General features: G+C 39.3%; 1 protein-coding gene across 9 annotated transcripts; it reads left to right on the top strand.

Moving 5' to 3' along the window:
- Window positions 1–3,492: 3,492 nt before the first annotated feature.
- Window positions 3,493–17,860, top strand: CAPN10 (calpain 10). Of its 9 annotated transcripts, none has more exons than XM_040612461.1 (15): window positions 3,493–3,594; window positions 3,849–3,928; window positions 4,020–4,227; window positions 5,076–5,207; window positions 5,444–5,640; window positions 6,933–7,150; window positions 7,759–7,837; window positions 9,294–9,460; window positions 10,014–10,297; window positions 10,802–11,004; window positions 13,010–13,265; window positions 14,306–14,505; window positions 15,088–15,133; window positions 16,955–16,980; window positions 17,196–17,860. In XM_040612461.1, the coding sequence occupies exons 3-15, from the start codon at window positions 4,084–4,086 to the stop codon at window positions 17,221–17,223; spliced, it is 1,980 nt and encodes a 659-aa protein (XP_040468395.1). In that variant the 5' UTR covers window positions 3,493–3,594; window positions 3,849–3,928; window positions 4,020–4,083; the 3' UTR covers window positions 17,224–17,860. The 9 variants fall into 9 exon arrangements, with proteins under 9 accessions (XP_040468395.1, XP_040468394.1, XP_040468396.1 ...); XM_040612460.1 differs by having other exon boundaries at window positions 7,696–7,837; window positions 14,306–14,395; XM_040612462.1 differs by having other exon boundaries at window positions 7,696–7,837; window positions 14,306–14,395; window positions 16,955–17,003; window positions 17,038–17,860.
- The last annotated feature ends 66 nt before the right edge of the window (window positions 17,861–17,926 follow it).

Here is a 17,926-nt window from a genome sequence, read left to right as displayed (position 1 = left end):
GTGTTTGTCCAAAGATAAAACAACACAATAGTCAACACTGAAAATCATGTGACACTTGTTTTCACACTTTCTACTATAGATTGATAAAAGCTTAAAGTCATTGTGACCACAATATCAAGCTTTGTGTATAAAAGAAACTGCAGTAGAAATCACAGTTTGAGATTTATGAAGCCACTATTCTCCGAGACACAGAATTACTTTTCCGTTGGAAGGATGCAAATTAAATTACATTGAATTTGTTGCAGCCCCAGGTAAGTTGTTTTAGATTTTGATTACATGCATTCCTAAATCTGCATACCTAATACCTAGTTTGGATTTGTCTAGTTTCAGCTTCCTGCTCTTGAAGCTACTGCTTTATTTACGAAACATAACTGTTTGCTGTTACTAACCTCTTTCCCACGTAAGTAACTCTTAATTCTTAAAGAAAACAGATTGAGTTGTTTGGTCTCTTGCTGCAAGATATGTCTTCCACACTTCATGTATTGCTTTAGCTCTAGGGTGCAGCACAATGTTTCAGCATCCTTTTAAAGTGGTAATTACACACTGTTTCTAAAAAAAAATTACCTCAAACCCTCCTGTGTATTCTGTACCAACTTAAAAATAATTTTTTATTTATATTGTGCATTTAACCTCTGTTTTCAATAATTATAGTGGTAATTTGGGCACCAGTTGGAACATGTCTTACGTGGATATGGCAACCTTCTCTTCTATAGATAAGGGAGTGTAGAGAAAAGCTATTCTGTACACTGAAGGTGACTTTTCACTCTATATAGAGGGAGACTAGCTAGCTGCATCAAATGATTGAGCCTGTGTGAACACTTCCTCTCACTCCTCCTCTATGTGCATGCACCTTCTGCACTGGAAAACTCAAGTGTTACAGCTCTGGTTTCTTGGGATTATGTTGAAAATGGTGTGCTCTGTGCCCCACAGGAAAGATGTTAGAATATACTAGAGACAAATATCTCTCTATATAATTTAAGAAATTGCATTCACGGGCTTTGCAGAGTGTTGGACGCTTTTCCAAAAGCATACTTATTGAGATGTAGGGTCTTAAGGAAGAGTGGGAGGTGACAGGAAAAAGTGAGAGATGGGATATTCTTCATGCTCCTATGATTTGGTGGAAGGTGTTCCAGGGACTATTTAATATTCCAGGGGTATGATCCTAGGTGTATGACCTAGGGAAGAATCAGATTTGTGCATTGTTTTAATTTTGGTGTCTTGTACCACCTTGTTCTTGTGTGCTGTGGTAGCCAGCATGAAAGCTTGGAGCTGTGCTCTGCCTCCAGGTGTGCCTGAGGTAACGAGGGATATCTTTGTCTAGCAGCCTACTGTCTTCCCAGCAGCTGAAGAAAGCACTGCAATACCAGGCTGCTCCTGGCTGACTGATGAAAACCATCAGACTTCTGCCATACCATGCTCTTCTGAGCATAAACCCTGAATACCTCCTCAAAAATCTCCCTTAAGCAAAATGACATTCTGAGCTGTTCCCCTGACACAGCCCCGACCACTGTCAATTTAGTGGTATTGCAGGGACTAAGCATGGGCCTTCCTAAGCCTGGGACAAGGATCCAAAGAACTGGAAGAGCTTCCCTGGGGAATTTGAACAACATCTGTGCATCAGAGCTTGCAGAAACACACACACACGTTGGGTCCTATCACCACTGCTTGATGGCTTTTACCAGTCTCTCTGTCCTTGAACCATCTGTAGTTGGAGATGAAAGCAAATGTGAGGCTGATGAAACCCCAAAACCTGGAAAACAATCATGAAAATATCAGATACTACTCTGTCAAAGGGTAGCCTTCATTCACATGGAAATGAGCTGGCTATTTAACTGAAGGCAAATCCTTTTTAACTGTTTAAATTTCCATAGCAACTGGACTCGGCCTTTCTGTGTCTGCTTTCCTCTTTTGCAGGAAATAAAAAGCACCTGTGTAAAGTGCACTGAGAAACAGATTGGCAAAAAGGCAAGTGTCATTTTGTCTTAAAATGTTCTCTTCAAGACTTACTGTCTAAATAGACCTGTGTTTCTGCCTTCAGGATTAGTTTAATCCAGCAGGATTGCCAAAAGGCAACAGAGAAAATTCTGTTCTTTTGTTCTCAAGAGTTCGAGATTAATAGAAAAAAAACATTGCCAGCTGCATAATGGATGAATTTGGCCATTTCCATCTTTGCAGTGGGGCAAGGAGAGCATATCAGATAGCTTAAAACCAAGGTAATAGCCATCTCTTTCTTTCTTCTAGTAACATCATAAATACTGTTGTGTTTAACTAGTTCACTGTTCCAGGTCAGATATGCTATATTCACAGTTACAGCTCAACATTAATCCTGCTTTCTGGAATCTGTCCTTTAATAGAATTTATGCAGTTGTGATCTGTGATCGCCATTTCCTAAAGAAAGCAGCAAGGGTGAAATCACACACAGATGAGAGCCTCACTGTTCCTGAGACAGAGGCCTTTTTTCCACCCCCCTTTTCCCTCCCCCAACAGACCTCTCTTGTGTCGGCTCACTTGCAGCCTGTGCAGCTGTGGCTCTCTTGCATGAGCCGTAGACAAGAGGGGTCCTTATTCTTACGGACAGCAATGTTTCCTTTGCCCCTGAAAGGGTCAAGACTCAAACGTGAAGTGCCTTGCTTGTTGTTTCAGTTTGCTGTATGCAGGGGAGAAGCCTTGTGCCTGTACAAGGGGCATAGGATGTTCCTGGATGAGGCAGTGGTTGGACAGGTACTGCAGTCACCTGCGAGTATTTCCATTCTGCCGAGTCAGAGGTTTGAGGGGAGGATAAACAAATCAGACCCGTGTTTTCTGTGGATCTCTGTCATTAAGACAACCTCTCTACCCAAGGGCCAGGTCACATAACCCTTAGACTGAAACCTGTTATTACGTGTGAAAAACAGCTTTTTGGTAAACATCATGCCCTGTCCTGCTGGCTCAGCAGCCTGCTTTTTTGACCACACTTTGAACTTCAGGAGAAACAGGGACAGAAAAGGCCCACGTAGGCCATGCCCAGCCGCCAAGGCCTTGGGACTGGTGCTGGTTTACTGAAGGGTGGCCTGCAAGGGGCTTTGTGTTCCTGCATTTATTGCCGTTGTCACTGCTGTCTGTTTACAGCAAGTCAGTATTTTTTAATGGATTTTTTCTTTGCTACTTCACTAGTCTGTAGAGGTGATCAGAGTATGAGAAGCAGTGCATTTCCTTTTTCAGTTTAGCCCTCGGGCAATTATTTAGTGATTAAACTCTCTGAAAACGTATCTCTGCCATTCTCTTGAGAAACCACTTTGTGAGGGTCAACGATTTCTGTCACTTTCTCCCTCATAACCTTCGTGAAAATACAGTTTCCTCCCGCCGGCCCCCGAGCTGCTGAGGCGCCCTTAACCCCCGCCCGCCGCCGCGGGGTACGCTGGGACCTGCCCCGTCCTTACCCGCGGGCGGCAGCGCTGTGATTGGTGGTGCGTGCGCCACGTGCCCGTCTGCCGCCTCTTCATTGGCCGGCGGCGCAGTCCGTTAGCTCCGGACGGGCGGCTGAGGGGTGGCGAGAGTGCCCGGCGTTGCCGCGGTAACGGCCGCCCCCGGCATGGCGGCGTGGCGGGCCCCGCGGTGAGGAGGTGGCGGGAGGGTCGTGGGGAGGACGTTTGTGGGGCTTAGCTGGTCGAGGGCTGTTGTGGTGAAGAGTGTCTGCGTGGGGGGGTGGTGGTGGTGGTGGTGAGGAGGAGGTGTGTATGTGGAGAGGCCTTGCCGGGGCTGGTTGTGAGGGAAGGGGGTGGTGGTGGAGAGGGCCTTGTGGGGAGGGGTCTGAGTGGGCTCCTGGGTGTAGGTCTCCTCTGACACACACCCCCCCTTCTCTTTTCCAGGAGAGCAGGGAACCTCTAGGGTGGTGTCAGGTGCTGAAAGAAGCCAGCAATGGCGTGGTTCAGGGTGCTCCGTGTAAAGAGTGAGAGGCTTTCTATTCCTGAATAAATCTGCCTTGCTTATTTGCTTCTCAGTTACAATGGCAGTACAAGTAACGCACACTTATCTTGTAGGTTGGTACTTGGCAATATAAAGTCGTGGAAATAGCTGGTAAAGCTACTTGGGATTGTGTTGAAAATGCTGGGAGAGAAAAAGCAATTAATTGTGAAAAGAGACCTTTACACAGATCCCACGTTTCCAGCCAGTGATACCTCTATATTTTTTGATTATTGCACCCCGCTTGCCCAATTCAGAGGCGAGATATCTTGGTTGAGACCTAAGGTGAGTTTTAAGGTATAAAAGACTTGTGATTTTAGCAGAACTGGACTGCCTTTGCTTGGAAGGAAAACGGGGGGGGGGGGGGGGGGGGGGTGCGGCGCGGGGAAAGGCTTTACAAATGTAATGGAGAAAAAAAAGCATGTTGTCTTTAGTGGTATTGTTTTTCTCCCCTGCTTCTGGGGATGGCTGTAGAACAGTGATAGAGCTGCTGGTTAGCAGATAGAATTGGCAAACAAATGACTTCACGGGGCCCAGTGTGCAACTTTCTGCTTTGGTACCTTACACCTTGATCACTATTGAGGGCTGATAATTTCCATCTTTAGCAGTGTTTACAGGTGAGAGAACAAACCATTTTAAAAGCTTGCTTTCCAATCCAATTCAGTGTTCAGGTATTTGCATTTGAAATTACTTTTTTACTAGAAGTCATCTATGTTTTTTTGCCCTCGGAAAGGTTTTCTCTTATACTAATTGGAGATTTTTGTAACTTGGGATGTGGAATTCAATGTGAATGGCATCAGGTCTATCACAGTGGATCATATGTCTAGCAAGGAGCTGATGAATTACGTTGTCTTTTACTTATTGGTACCTCTGCTAAGGTTGCACCTGATGGTGACACTTGTGTACTAAAATTCGTGTGGGAACTAGATTTACCTCACATAAAGAACCTGTAAAATAGTCACAACGCAGTAATTTGTTACTGCTTTCTTAGACTGTGTCTGAAAAGGAAATACTCAAGGTAAAAATTCCCCTTTTATACGAGAGGTCTCTGGAGCCCTCCTATTCCCTGAAATACAGACTTCCTTAGAACGTCATGCAGGCTTTGGCTTTAACTCATTCTCTTTTAATTTTAGGATATTTGTTCTACTCCTCGGTTATTTTCAAACAATCTGCAGGATGTGCAAGTGAAACAAGGAATTCTGGGAGACTGTTGGTTCCTGTGTGCCTGTGTAGCTTTGCAGAAGAGTAAATATCTACTGAATAAGGTATAGAGAAGTTTCATGTTTCAGAAGTTTTCTTCACCTAATTTATACTTGTGTATTGTTCTTCAATCCCAAGTCTCCATATGAGTATGAGTTTTGTTGTGCTTAGTTTTACTGATTTTATTGTGATGTTTTTTCCTGTGGTTATTGCAAATGGTTGATATTCAGCATATTTTAAACTGGTTTTGTTTACAAAAAAGTTTTCATTATTTGTTTTGATTTTGGCTTTTGCCATCTAGGTAATCCCTCCAGGTCAGCCCAGCTGGACAGATGAGTCTTATCAAGGCTGTTTCACTTGTCGAGTCTGGCAGTTTGGACACTGGGTGGAAGTGACCATTGATGATCGTTTACCTTGCCTTGGTGGTAAACTCTGCTTTTCCCAGTGTCAGACAGAGGATTTGTTTTGGCTTCCACTACTGGAAAAAGCTTATGCAAAGTATGTGAACGCTGTTATTGATGGAAGTAAAGGGAGGTACAATACTTGTACACTTTCTTTGTACTTAGTTTATCTGACTGCTTTGGGCGTAGATCTGTGTATTTATTCAATATAAAGTACAGTGGCTGCTAGCTTTCCCATACTGGCTTGTGCAGAAGTCTCTCTTTAAACTGTAGATCTGTAAGGTGTGTTTCTAGTTGCATATGAGGTAAGGTAGTCTTAGGAGGAGAATTATGATGTAAAGTAAGGGCTGCAATGAATTATCAGGATTCAAATGATGTTCATTAAGTCACTATCTGTTGGTTACCTGATTTATTAAAGGGAAATATTTTACTAGTACAGCATTTGAGGGCAGCTGAGGGCTCAATGAAGAGCAGAAAGCATGCAAGTATTTTCATGGAAAGCAAAACTTTATGTAAGTTTATGCTAGTTGTGGCTCTGATTGTATGAGCTTCACTGCTCTTTTACTTAATTTGATAGTTTATTATTTTGTGAAGAAACAAGCGTATTGTTAATGTTTGAAAATGCAGCTATTTTATGCTTTATGACACATCCATCAAAGTGCTGTCCAGATGGACAAAACAATTTGGAGACAAAGTGCACTGGTAAGAGAGACATCAGATGTCCAAAAGAACTTGGATGAAAGATTTGTGTGGTTGCCAGCAGAGGGCAGAAAAAGACTTCAAGTATGAAGTAATTTATTCAACTGTAGATAGATTCAGCAGAAGTTGTGGAGCAGCAAAGGCATGTTAAAGCTTCTCTGTAGGTTTGAAATGTAATATTCTTTGCCTGTTTTCTGTAGAGACCTTATTGTTCTATCTTATCATTCTAGTATAGTCTTGATTTCTTTTGCATCTGCTGCATCAGGTAGTCTCATGATTTACTTAAATTGTTGAAGAAAGTGCTACTCTGATTCTTTGTGTAGAGTGAACAAAGAATAATTGAAGAAGAATAAAGGTTATTTATTTATACAGAATGCAGTTAGTATATCACAAAAGATGTAGTGCATGGATAATAAGGTACAAATGACTGTACCAGACTAGAGCGGTTTCCGTGTAGGATGAAATGAATTGTAATAAACTTCCCATCAAACAGTGGAATGTCTAATGGTTTACACATTCTTTAGATGTTGTATTTTATATAAATAAAATAATATATGCTTTCTCCTGCTTACTTGGGGATATGAGGTAAGACACAGTCATGGTTGTGGTATAGAGTGGGGTTAAAAGTACAAAAGAAACATGGTTCTTTAGGTCTTCTGTTTGTAGAAACTTGCTTGGTTTTTTTTACAGAGTGCATGGATCTTACGAACAGTTGTGGGCAGGACAGGTGGCAGATGCTTTGGTTGATCTGACTGGAGGAATTGCTGAAAGATGGACTCTGAAAGGCCCTGGAAGAAATGTGGAGAAAGAGAAGACTGGCATGGTTTTGGAGAGAGCGGTGTTCAGAAGATTAATGAATCTGAAGGAACGGTGTGTAATAAGCTGCTCAGTCCTCAATTCTAGACAAGGTAACAGTAAAGGTGCAGACATTTTTAAAGTAAATGTCTCTATTTAACAGGGTTCAGAGCACAAGGCAGCCAGAGAATACATAGTGCTTCTAGTACTGTATGAGTTTCATGGTGTGATTTGATATAACCTTGGATAAATACAGATTTAAGGGATGTTATTGAGTTCAGGATGGAGGGCGCTTTGCAGGAGTGCTTTTATATTAGATGTTAATATGGTCAGTTCACAAAAAAAATGCACCCACCCTCTAAAAAAGGACCTAAAAAGCAGCCTTAAAAACCCCAATGAATTTCAGCACCAGGAATTTGTAGATGTTTGAGATCAAGCAGTGAGTTAATACACTTTAGATTTTTCATTTCTATATAGTCACAACAAAAACTAACTACTTGAGTTGGTTTTTTTTGCTGATTTTATACTGATTTAAAAACAATTTCCTTTCAAAATTGCCTTATTTCACAGGAAAGCTTAATGTCATTTGTTGTCAAATATAGAGCAGGTTCTGTTGTTTGCTTTCAAATGCTTTTTTTTTATTATTTCTGCTATTCAGGTGCAAGTGAACTAGGAGAATTTCATGCCTTTATTGTGATAGACATGTTGGATTTGTCTGCAGTGTCAGGCAAGGAAATCTGCTTGCTACGAATACGAAATCCTTGGGGGAGGCGGTGCTGGAGAGGTCCCTGGTGTGAAGGGTGAGTAGGTTTGTTTTCATCTGGAAAATCATTTGTGAAAGTCCTGAAGCATGAAGCATATCTATGTATTGCGTAGGCAAATATTGCTAATAGTTTATAGCAGAGGAGAGACTTCAGTGTGTACGGCGTCCTTTAGGGAGTTCAGTAGTTAACACAGCTCATTGCTTCTAAGGCTAGTAATTTTGATCTACTAGTTCTGGTAATGTAATTTTTTTTTAATAATGATTTTTTTTGTTTGTTTACCAAAGCATCATATCTTTCCATAGAGATAAACTTCAGATACTGGTTTATTTTCTATCTCTGATTTTTGTGGTGCTTTTTTGTTCTGCAATTGATCTAAGTAAGTGTCTGCTCATAAGATGTTTGTGATTTATAATTAGTCAGCTTTACTTGACTCTTCTCATTTGATTTTGTCTCGGTTGTAGAAGACAACAAAGGAGTATGTATAAAGCAAAATATAGCAGAAGGAAGGATGCTTATGGTTTTTGCTTGTGTGCTTTCATTTCTGTAGATTAATTTGAGTAGGACAAGCTGAATTGAGTAGATACAAAGTAGGTATAAAGGAGAGATCTATTTTAAGGGAAACACAGAAATATGTAGCAGTTCATATAGCAAAGTAACAGGAATGAAAGGGCAGATCCTCCTAGCTTATTTTGAAAACTGTTAGCATATTTTGACTGTATGGAAGAACATGCCATTCTTGACCCAAGGAGCAAGCTTTCAGCATTAAAATATGGTAACAATTTGATTCTCAATAAACATTTTGAGAAATAGGGGCTTTTTTCCCTGGAGTTAAAAAGACACATTAATTGAGACTTGATATTTTTTGGTTATACACTTGGTCTCTTGTAGTTTCTTTGCCAAACAGTAAGTTGCTGTGTAGTTGCAAGAGGATAGCATTTCATTGGGTGGCCTTAGAGCCCAATTTTGTTCAAGTGCAGAACTGTTGGTAGTGCAACAATCAAAAACCGTGAAAGTACTAGGTTTTAATGGGCCCCAAATAATGAGGTGTTTAAATTCTTGGTTTATCATGACTTAGCCAGCAGATTCATGGGGATAACTAGCTGCTTCATACAGACAGTAGTTTTTGACATTCACTGTGCACCGTTAAAATTCTTTCAGACTGTGCAGCTTGTTTTACTTTCTTGTCACTACTTTTAACAACTGTTAAAATCCTTATTTTGCTCTCACACTTTTGAGTGTACAAAGTAGCTATTGCACCTAGAAGTATGTTGCTGTGTCCAACTCGATGTTAGGTTGTTTCTAGGTTTTTGATACGTTGGGATTTATACTTTCTGTTATCCCTCTCCCGTGTATCCAGAAATGTTCAGTGCAACTATCTGACAAAATGAAGACACCTCTTCCTACTGTCCTGCTCCACAGGGTATTTGATAGAATATTGTACTGGAACTTTATTGGGCAAAGAACTAAACGTTAAATTTTGTCTTATGTGCAGTGGTCAAGGATGGAGCCAGCTAGATCCAGTAGTTGCCTCAGAACTGCTCTCGCAGATCCAAGAGGGAGAATTCTGGGTTGATGAAGAAGAATTTTTCAGGGAATTTGATGAGATTACCATGGGCTTTCCAGTCAATGAGGAAGGACAGCTTCAGAGCCTCTATACAGGTGTGGTATGAGAAAACATCTTTCTCATGCAAATAATGTTATGTTAATGGGAAAGACTGATTCGAATTGCAAACAGATGCAACTAGACCATAATTCCTCTTTCTCAGTCTTTCCCACTCCTTTAGATGCATAGGCCTTTTCTGTCTCTACTGGGATGAATAGAGGGACAAGAGGCAATTTAAGATCTTTAGACAGGTCTTTGATATTTCTCTGGAATCTAGTTACTTGCTAGTTTCTTGAGAGATTAATGTTATCTATTTAGAAGTCTGTTGTTCTGGACAGCCTGTTGGGGTTTTTTTTTTAATGGGAGATAAATTTCAGATTTCTAGAAACAGTTTATTTTAAAAATCATGTCACCAATCTGCCATTACCAGTTGTGACATTAATTCTCATCCATCTCGAAATCTGGGTCATATATATCTGCTTGGAGAAGGTGCCGGGGCTATGACAGCATGTTTTCTTGGGCTGGGGAATCTCTGCTGTATATGTGTTGTATAAAATCAAGTAGCCTCTGGTGTCTGAAATCCACACCATGTTTTTCTTATTTTGCTAGAGAAAGTGCTGTACCACTCACAGAATCTTTTTGGATCCTGGGTGAGAGGCCAGTCAGCAGGTGGCTGCCGTAACAACAGCAGCTTTCCTACCAACCCTAAATTCTGGCTGAGAGTCTGTGAAAAGAGTGAGGTGTGCATTGCTCTGCTGCAGAAACATAGGAAATACAGTGCTGACTGGGCCGGAAGAATTAAAAATGTGACTCACTTAGCAGAGGAAAATCTATCTTTGACTGAAGGCATACAGGGGAAGAATTATCAGGCTGTGGGATTGCATGTCTGGAAGGTAATATGGGAGTGACATTTTTCTTTTTGCAAATGGAAATCTTAAAGTGGTACTGAAACATCTGAGTAAAATCATTCATTTTCTACAGCGTGGTTATATGAAATGAAATAGAATCAACTATTCACACATTTTCCATCTCTGATTTACATTAGAATGATACTGTTTATCTCACAGTGCAGTTACTGCCTGTACAAACTGTCAGTGGACTGGTACTTTCTTCTTACTGAGTGCCAAGTAGCAGAAATTCTGGGACTGTTCCAAATTAGTGCATGACATTTCAGGCTGATTATTTGATGACTGTTCCTGCATTTACTTCTGAATATTAACTCTTTCTACACCTTTTTGATGTTCAGCGTATCTGCTGATATTCTCGTCCTTACTTGTTTCCTTTTGTAAATGTATGCATGTTTTAAAATGTTTTAAACAATATTTGATCATTTTTAGTTTCATTAAAAACTCTTCATTTTTCCTAAAACACCATACATCATTATGCGTCTATTCTAGGTGGAGAAGAAACGATTTAACCTTCCAAAGACACTCTCTGCTCCTCCAGTTGTAGGTACCGTCTGCCATTCCTATGACAGAGAAGTGCATGTGTGCTGTGACCTTTCGCCTGGGTTTTATCTTGTTGTTCCCAGCACTTTTCTGAAAGATGCAGTAGGGAATTTCTTGCTTCGTGTATTTTCAACGGGAAGGATCTCTCTCAGGTAGGTTTAAAACAAAACAAAAATTTGTTACAGTCATTGACATAAATAAATGTATGAAGTATAGCACTAAGTGTAAGTGTTCAAAATGTTTTGAAGCGTTGCGCAGAATATTAAGTAACAACATTGTTTTGTCTTTGAATTCATATAAGTAGTGTTCTATCTCCTTGTCTTTTTCATGAAGCTGCTACTACCTCTTGTTAAAATATCAGTTGGAAGTAATCACATGAGTAGGATTTTTGACCCTAAACTGCAGCCCAGGGTTGAGAATGCGCATATTTTGTAAAAGAACTGAATAGGTTTCTGCAGAACATGTTCCTCAATATGTAGAAATTCTTTCTTAATGTATGGAAAAAATGAAGATGTACCACAGAAGTTAAAAACAGCTGTTGTTATTGTAATCAGCAACAGAAAAGGAAAGCTGTATATTATTTGTGCTGGAAAATAATAACGGATTGCCTGACAGATTACATTATTAGCGAGCAATACAGCTTCAAATGCAAATGAAATGTGAACAGTGGACTCAGATGACATAATGCTCACAGTGCTCATCTTTTTAGGACAAGTGTGGAAAATAGCACTGACATTTATGCTGTAGTCTTTAGATGAACGAAGAATTGTTTTTTAATTAAAGCATTCAACACTGACAATACAGCTGAACTTAACTGTGGAGGCCTCAAGAAGTTTACCAGCATTATGATAAAATTCTTGGAAGGATAACTGTGTGTTGTGTTCTAGCTGATATTTCCTCATAACCTGTGACACAAAATAGACTTTTGTAACAGACTTGGAACAATCTTTTCTTTCTGTTTAACAATGCTTGCTTATCCAACAGAAAATATCAGCAATATCGGTCCAGTCTGTAACTTTTAATTTTTTTAACTGTAGCAAACTACATAGCTATCTCAATACTTTAGTCAATTATTTGTGAGGAGTTCTGTGTTGGTGACCATAGCCTTGAAATAAATACTTAAGAAGACACAATGATGTGTCTGACAGGTGTGTGGAGTCAGCAAAGTTGTACCTTCTTCCTGAAAAAATCTGAGGTTGTCTAGCTTACCTGGTGCAAGCTGTTGTACACAGAAGTAAAACATACTGTTGGCAAGGTGTTTAAAAGCTGTTCAAATTTCTGTTATATTCTGGTAGTACACTATCAACTCGTATTTCCTTGGAAAGAAGCTGGAAAATCACACTACAGAGCCAGAGTGTGCATTAATCATTTACTCTGCGGAATTTGGAAGCAAAGTGGCATCAAGTTTTAGACTGAATAAAGGTCTGCAAAACTATGACCCTAATTTTGCTGTATGGGTGCAGGTTGTATATTTCTTGCCTCAGACCGAAACAGAGGTGCCAGCCTGGATGGATGTGTGTCTGGAGTGGACAATCACAGAATAGCATAATAGCTGTTATGCATTCTCAGCTGGAAAATTGGAAATAAGAACAGATGATAGGTTTGAAACCGCATTTCAGCATAACTTGAAATGTTGCACAATTGATAATAATACTAAATTGTTCATATGGCTGTGAAAAGCCAGTGCTGGGCTAGGATCAAAATATGGTTAACAAGCATCAAGTCAGCAGGTAAAACGGTAGTTTTTCCTGATTAAAGATGTAGTGGATATAAAAAAGAATGTAGCATATGTTTTGGACTTACAGAGGTGCTCATGGGTACTCCAGAAGACACTGTCAGTTATACTGCTTTCAGGTAGGACAAATAGCACCAAGGCATCGAGGAAAAAATATGTAAACTGCGCTACTTCATGAATGTACAAAAAATCGTACCTGGTTTTAGTGCATGGTTTGTATATGTACAGTGTTCTGCAGAATTCTGTGAATTATGTAAGGACTTAGAGTTGTACAGTTCTTTTTCTCTGCTGAAAATTTGGAGGAATTGTATTCGTGTGTGTTTATGTAATACAGGTTTCGTTTTGTGCGTTGGTGTTCTAGATTTTGTGAAATCATACAAGTTCTACACATTTTATTTTCTTTTCTCTGTTACGTTTAATAGTGAACTAAAGCCACCACCCACAGATGCTGCCCTCAGTGAAGAACTCCCAGAAGGTGAATGGGAGACAGTGCAGCTGCATGGATGCTGGAAAAATGGGCAAAGTGCTGGAGGTAGCAGGAACTTCCCCTCCTTCCATATCAATCCCTGCTTTCCCCTCTCCATTCCTGCAGCACCAGGAAAAAGCAGTGTGAAAGTTACCCTCCGTCAGCACTGCCAAGATAGCAAGTGTCGGCCAATAGGTTTCCATATTTTCCAGGTGAGACTAATGGTCAGTTTGCTCGTTTGCCCGGGGTGAAGGTAAGCCCATCAGTTAGTTCAGTGCTCCTGGTACTTGGCGAGGGACTTGCTGCCACCAGGAGAAACGCAGGCTCATCCTATGAAGTAATGCCTGTGAGAGATAAAAGTATCTCCATAATACATAGCATAGTAAGCAGGTAACTGGTTCTGATGAATCCTTTCGCTGTTCTAAATTAGTTTTAGAAATTGTGAACACTTTTGAGGATTTGCAAAAAATCTCAGCATCTGAGTGATTGAGGACCAGAGTTTTTAGTAATTCACCGTGAAAAGTTGCTTTCTTCATCTCTAGTAATTATTTATTTGTTCATTGGCAAGTGATGTTGGATCTGCAGACAAGATTAGAGATCGAATGACTGATGTGTTGAACATGTGATTTGAAACAAGATATGATTTGGTATGGACAAATACAGGTTCTACATGTATGTGCCAGTGATCAGCTGCATAAATGTAGGATGGGAAGCTTCTGGTTAGGTTGCTGTTTCGTAGGGAAAGCTGGCTTTATTTTCAGAAAATGTGCTTCAACAGAGTTGAACATCAGGAATGATTAATATAGCTTCAAATGTACAACATGTGAAGAAAGGTTGGCATTTTTCATGCCTATAAGAGGCTGAGAAGTCTAATACTAATTTTTAGTACAGGAAGGGCCACTAGAAAGAGGAAGGACAGTCTGTTCACCGTGTCTGTGAGGTGAAAAACAAGTGCATTAGGCTGCAGCAAGCAAGAGTAATGTTAGACAATAGAAAAAGCTTTTGAGCTGTGCGAGTGGTGGGTTGTATAAATTGTCTACCAACATGCTAGGAATGGTTTGTCTGAGCTTAATACTGCCATGTGGGTTCTCTGGAAGCCTTCCCATCCGTCTCTTCTACAGCTCTGTACAGAAAAGTGAGTATTGGGAGTGGAATAAATATGGAACGTACCATAATATGGTTTACTAAGAATTTAATATTGTGAGGCCTGAAATATAGGAAAAGATAGACATGTTTTCATTCTTTTTTGCAGGTGCCTAACAGCAGCTGGAAACCACATATTTCCTCTTTTCTACACTTGGAGCCACTGGTTAGCTGTGTACCTCACTGCTATTCACAGGAAGTCAGCCAGCTTTGCAGGCTTCCTGCAGGAAGTTATGTCGTTATACCTTCTACCTATTTGCCCAATACAGAAGGCAGTTTTACAGTGATCATAGCAACCAAAATAGACAGGTGAAAATATGCTGTCTTCTGTTTGCATTTCTATTATTTTTAGTGCATGTATTACAGGATGTTTGGAAACAATAACCGAGTAACATGTTCTCACTTTCGATAGAAAATCTTTTAAGTCTTTTATTGCTGTTATGTTTGCAAGCACTGCATACTGCTTAATGTTGAAAGAATGACTAAAAAAGTATTTCTTAACCTTCTTGCATCAGTTGCTGAATAACATGTCTAGTGCTGGAGAAGATGGCACTAAAGCAACTGATTACCAGCTATATCTGGATGTTGGGATTTATGCTGAAATTTTACTAAGCTTTTTAATAAATGTGGTTGTTCTTGAGAAAATGCAGTGAATCACAGGCCTTATTCCACATAGCTCCTCCTGAGGTGAAAAATGACAGATCTGAATCAGAGTTTGTAGATTCCATAAGACTGCAGTAAGATGCCATAAAATTACATCAAGATTCCATAAGGGAAAGAATGTGGAACAAAGCCTAGAATAACAGTGGTTTTGAAGTGGGATAAATGATTGTAATTTACAAGATCCCCAGTGCTTAGTGCAGAAATAAGTGTGGTTTGGGTTTTCAACAGGAAGCGCATTCACAGCCGGGAGACACTTGGACAAGTATTACAGGAAGTAAGTGACGCATTTTCAATTTCAGTTGTTCTAAAGGTGTTGCAGAGGCATCATCAAGGCATATATATTAACTAATATTGAAACCCACACACTAGTGGACTGGACTTTGAATGTTCCCATTTACTTGCTGCAAACTGATAATCAGTAAAGCAGTTCATTTTATGCATTTGGATGTATTTTGATTTATTCATTCTTGTTAGGTTTTCTAGCTTTAATTATATTTAGAATCATAGAATGACTTAGGTTGGAAAATACCTTTAAGATCAAGTCCAGCGTTAACCTAGATCCATTACTTTTAAAATTTTTTCCTCTGTTTCTACCTTGGAAATCTCCACCTCCCTGTTCTCTTAATCTAGCATTATTATTCAGCACTGCCGCCAATAGACTGGCTTGCTGTTACTGTTCTTTTCCTTTTTTTTCTTGACCCGTCTTTCATCTTTTCCATTAAACACAAATGCATTGTAGCCTTCCTCCCTCTGATACTGATTTGATATCCAGATTTGATATTAATGCTTTGATATTAATTTGAAATCACGCGCCTTGCAATTTAGAAATTCTAATAATGTTATAATGTAAAGACTTAAGGAGACACAGGAAAAAGAGAAGCGAAGCGAACAGGCCATCCAGAAATTAGCTTTCACCACTCTAGAGTTTAGATTTGTATTTGTTTCCTTACAACCAGCCCATGTAGCATCCTACCATTATAATCCTCCTTGGTGTGTGAGCCATTCTGATCAAGTTAACGTCACCTATTCAATATTTTGGTATTGTGTTTTACTTCAGTAGATGTGCATGTAATGTTGAAGGATTGGATGTGAGCGTGAACTACCTGATACTTAATGGTATATTTCCTAAGAGGAGAAATTTGATTGTATTATTTTAACACTTGTTTAAAGATACCCGATTTGGTTGGTGGATCAAAGCATGCCCTTGATAATACTCTGCTTATTAGGTGAGAACAAGACCATCTAGATACTTGACTCTTTCTCTTTGAGGTTTTAACAAAACAAAAATCATAGGGAAAAACTCTTCACTGAGTATTAGAGCTGGTTTACTAATTTTCTTAATCTGGGTCATGTTGACCAAGGATTACATTTTGTCCTTAAACCCACACAAACAGTGTGGATTTTGTGTGCTTCACAAAAATGGGTGAAGACCTGTATGCACTTTCCTCATGGTGCTTGTTATTTTAATATTTGGGAGCTGGAGTATGTAATGAAGTCCTTTATTGCTGTTGCTTTGGAATCAAAACATTGCAAGGCTGTTATTACAGAAAGAATATATTCAAAGGTAATGTTTCTTATATTATTCCATGAAAACAGTTGAACTTGGGCAAAGAGTGCACCCTGACATCAAGGGAACAAACAGTTTAGATTCTTTAGGATTTGAAAACTTGAAGCATTTGGAAATGGCAGCTTCTTATCAGTGACACAAATTAATTTCTGAATCTAATCTTCAGCAGCATAGGCTTTTCTAAAGACTGGACTTTAAATCATTCAGTGCTTTCCGGGCTTTAACCTCTGAAGGATCTCGGCAGTCTGCCTTACTGAGAAGTTGGGCTACTGATTTCTAAGGGGTGCATTGAAGCAGAGCTGGATGTCACTGTGTTTTTCTAAAAGTTTGTGTGTTTTCTAATTACTGGAGTGATGGGATTTTGAGGTTTAAGGGTTTTTTTTAAGATGTTTCACAGGAAAAGCTTGCAGTTTTTCCTTAATTTTAAAATCTTTCTTCTGTCTGATTTACTTCGTATGAATTTCTTCTCTTGACAAAAAAGATAACTCATGAAATAGCTTATTTTCTTCATTGTTCATTTTCTTACAGATTTCATTTACAACTGTTATGAAAAGGTAATTTGGAATTCTCACACTTATTTTGAGAAACATTGGAAAGCTGAGGAATGCCTCTCGTCTTGCTGTTTTCAGTTTTGAATGGAATAACAAGAAGATATCCTAGCCCGGCTGTTTTTCACTGGTACCAACTTTCAGGCCTACGATGTCAACTTTGTAAAAATACCTCCTTAATCATATACACTCTGAATACTTGTTCTTCCCATGTTTTTTAGAACCAGCATTGTGTACAGCAAATCATAACGTACCTCAGTTCTTCAAAAATACAGATGAAGAATATGTGCATGTTTTAACCCAAACTACAGTTTTGGAGGAAAACGAGAAAACATACATGCAAAATGAAATAATATTTTTGGGGAAAAAATAATAATCAAGCTTACAGAATAACTTCAGGAGACCAAAGGGGTAAACCTAGAGGAAAGAAACTGTAGTCTTTTTTCCAGGTAGGACATACCTCAAGAACCATCAAAATACACTGGAGTAGGGAAAGTCCAAGCTTGAATCCTACACTGCCAGTCATGCTGCTGAGCACTTTATCGTGGGCTTTTTATTGAAGCATGCAAATGGTGGATTGAAAAGGAAGATTCTTTTTTTTGTTGAGTTTTTCTTAAATAAACACCACAGAGGAAAAAGATAAGACTTGAAAAATTTTGTTAATGAACTATCATGTTAGACTGGTTTTGTAGATCTGCAAGAATGTGTTTTATGCAAGTTCTGCCCTCACAGTAAGAAATACAAAGTTTAAGAGATTTTACTTAATTTATGTTTGAAAGTGTTTCTAATTCAAGGAGGATTTTTTTAGATGTTGTATTTTCCTCAATAAAAATGGGATGATGTTGAAAGTTTTAAAATGTCTTTTATTAAAAAGGAGAAAACTGTCGATGTCAAGTCTGCATTTGTTCTGCAGTAGCAAACTTTACAGTGTGTTAGAGCCCTGGGGCTTTTA

Source organism: Falco naumanni, chromosome 13 (genome assembly GCF_017639655.2).
Source record: "Falco naumanni isolate bFalNau1 chromosome 13, bFalNau1.pat, whole genome shotgun sequence".
NCBI classification, from domain to species: Eukaryota; Metazoa; Chordata; class Aves; order Falconiformes; family Falconidae; genus Falco; species Falco naumanni.
The sequence above is the reverse complement of the archived record's forward strand: the minus strand, read 5'-3'. Positions and strand labels throughout refer to the sequence as shown.

What these genes read in the sequence shown, in the direction of transcription:
- CAPN10 (XM_040612456.1), top strand. Translation starts at nt 4,084, where the DNA reads ATGCTGGGAGAGAAAAAGCAATTAATTGTGAAAAGAGACCTTTACACA. An exon ending in TGGGATTGCATGTCTGGAAG is followed by an intron (nt 10,298 to 10,801) that starts GTAATATGGGAG and finishes CGTCTATTCTAG; the next exon opens with GTGGAGAAGAAACGATTTAA. An exon ending in ATAGCAACCAAAATAGACAG is followed by an intron (nt 14,506 to 15,087) that starts GTGAAAATATGC and finishes GGTTTTCAACAG; the next exon opens with GAAGCGCATTCACAGCCGGG.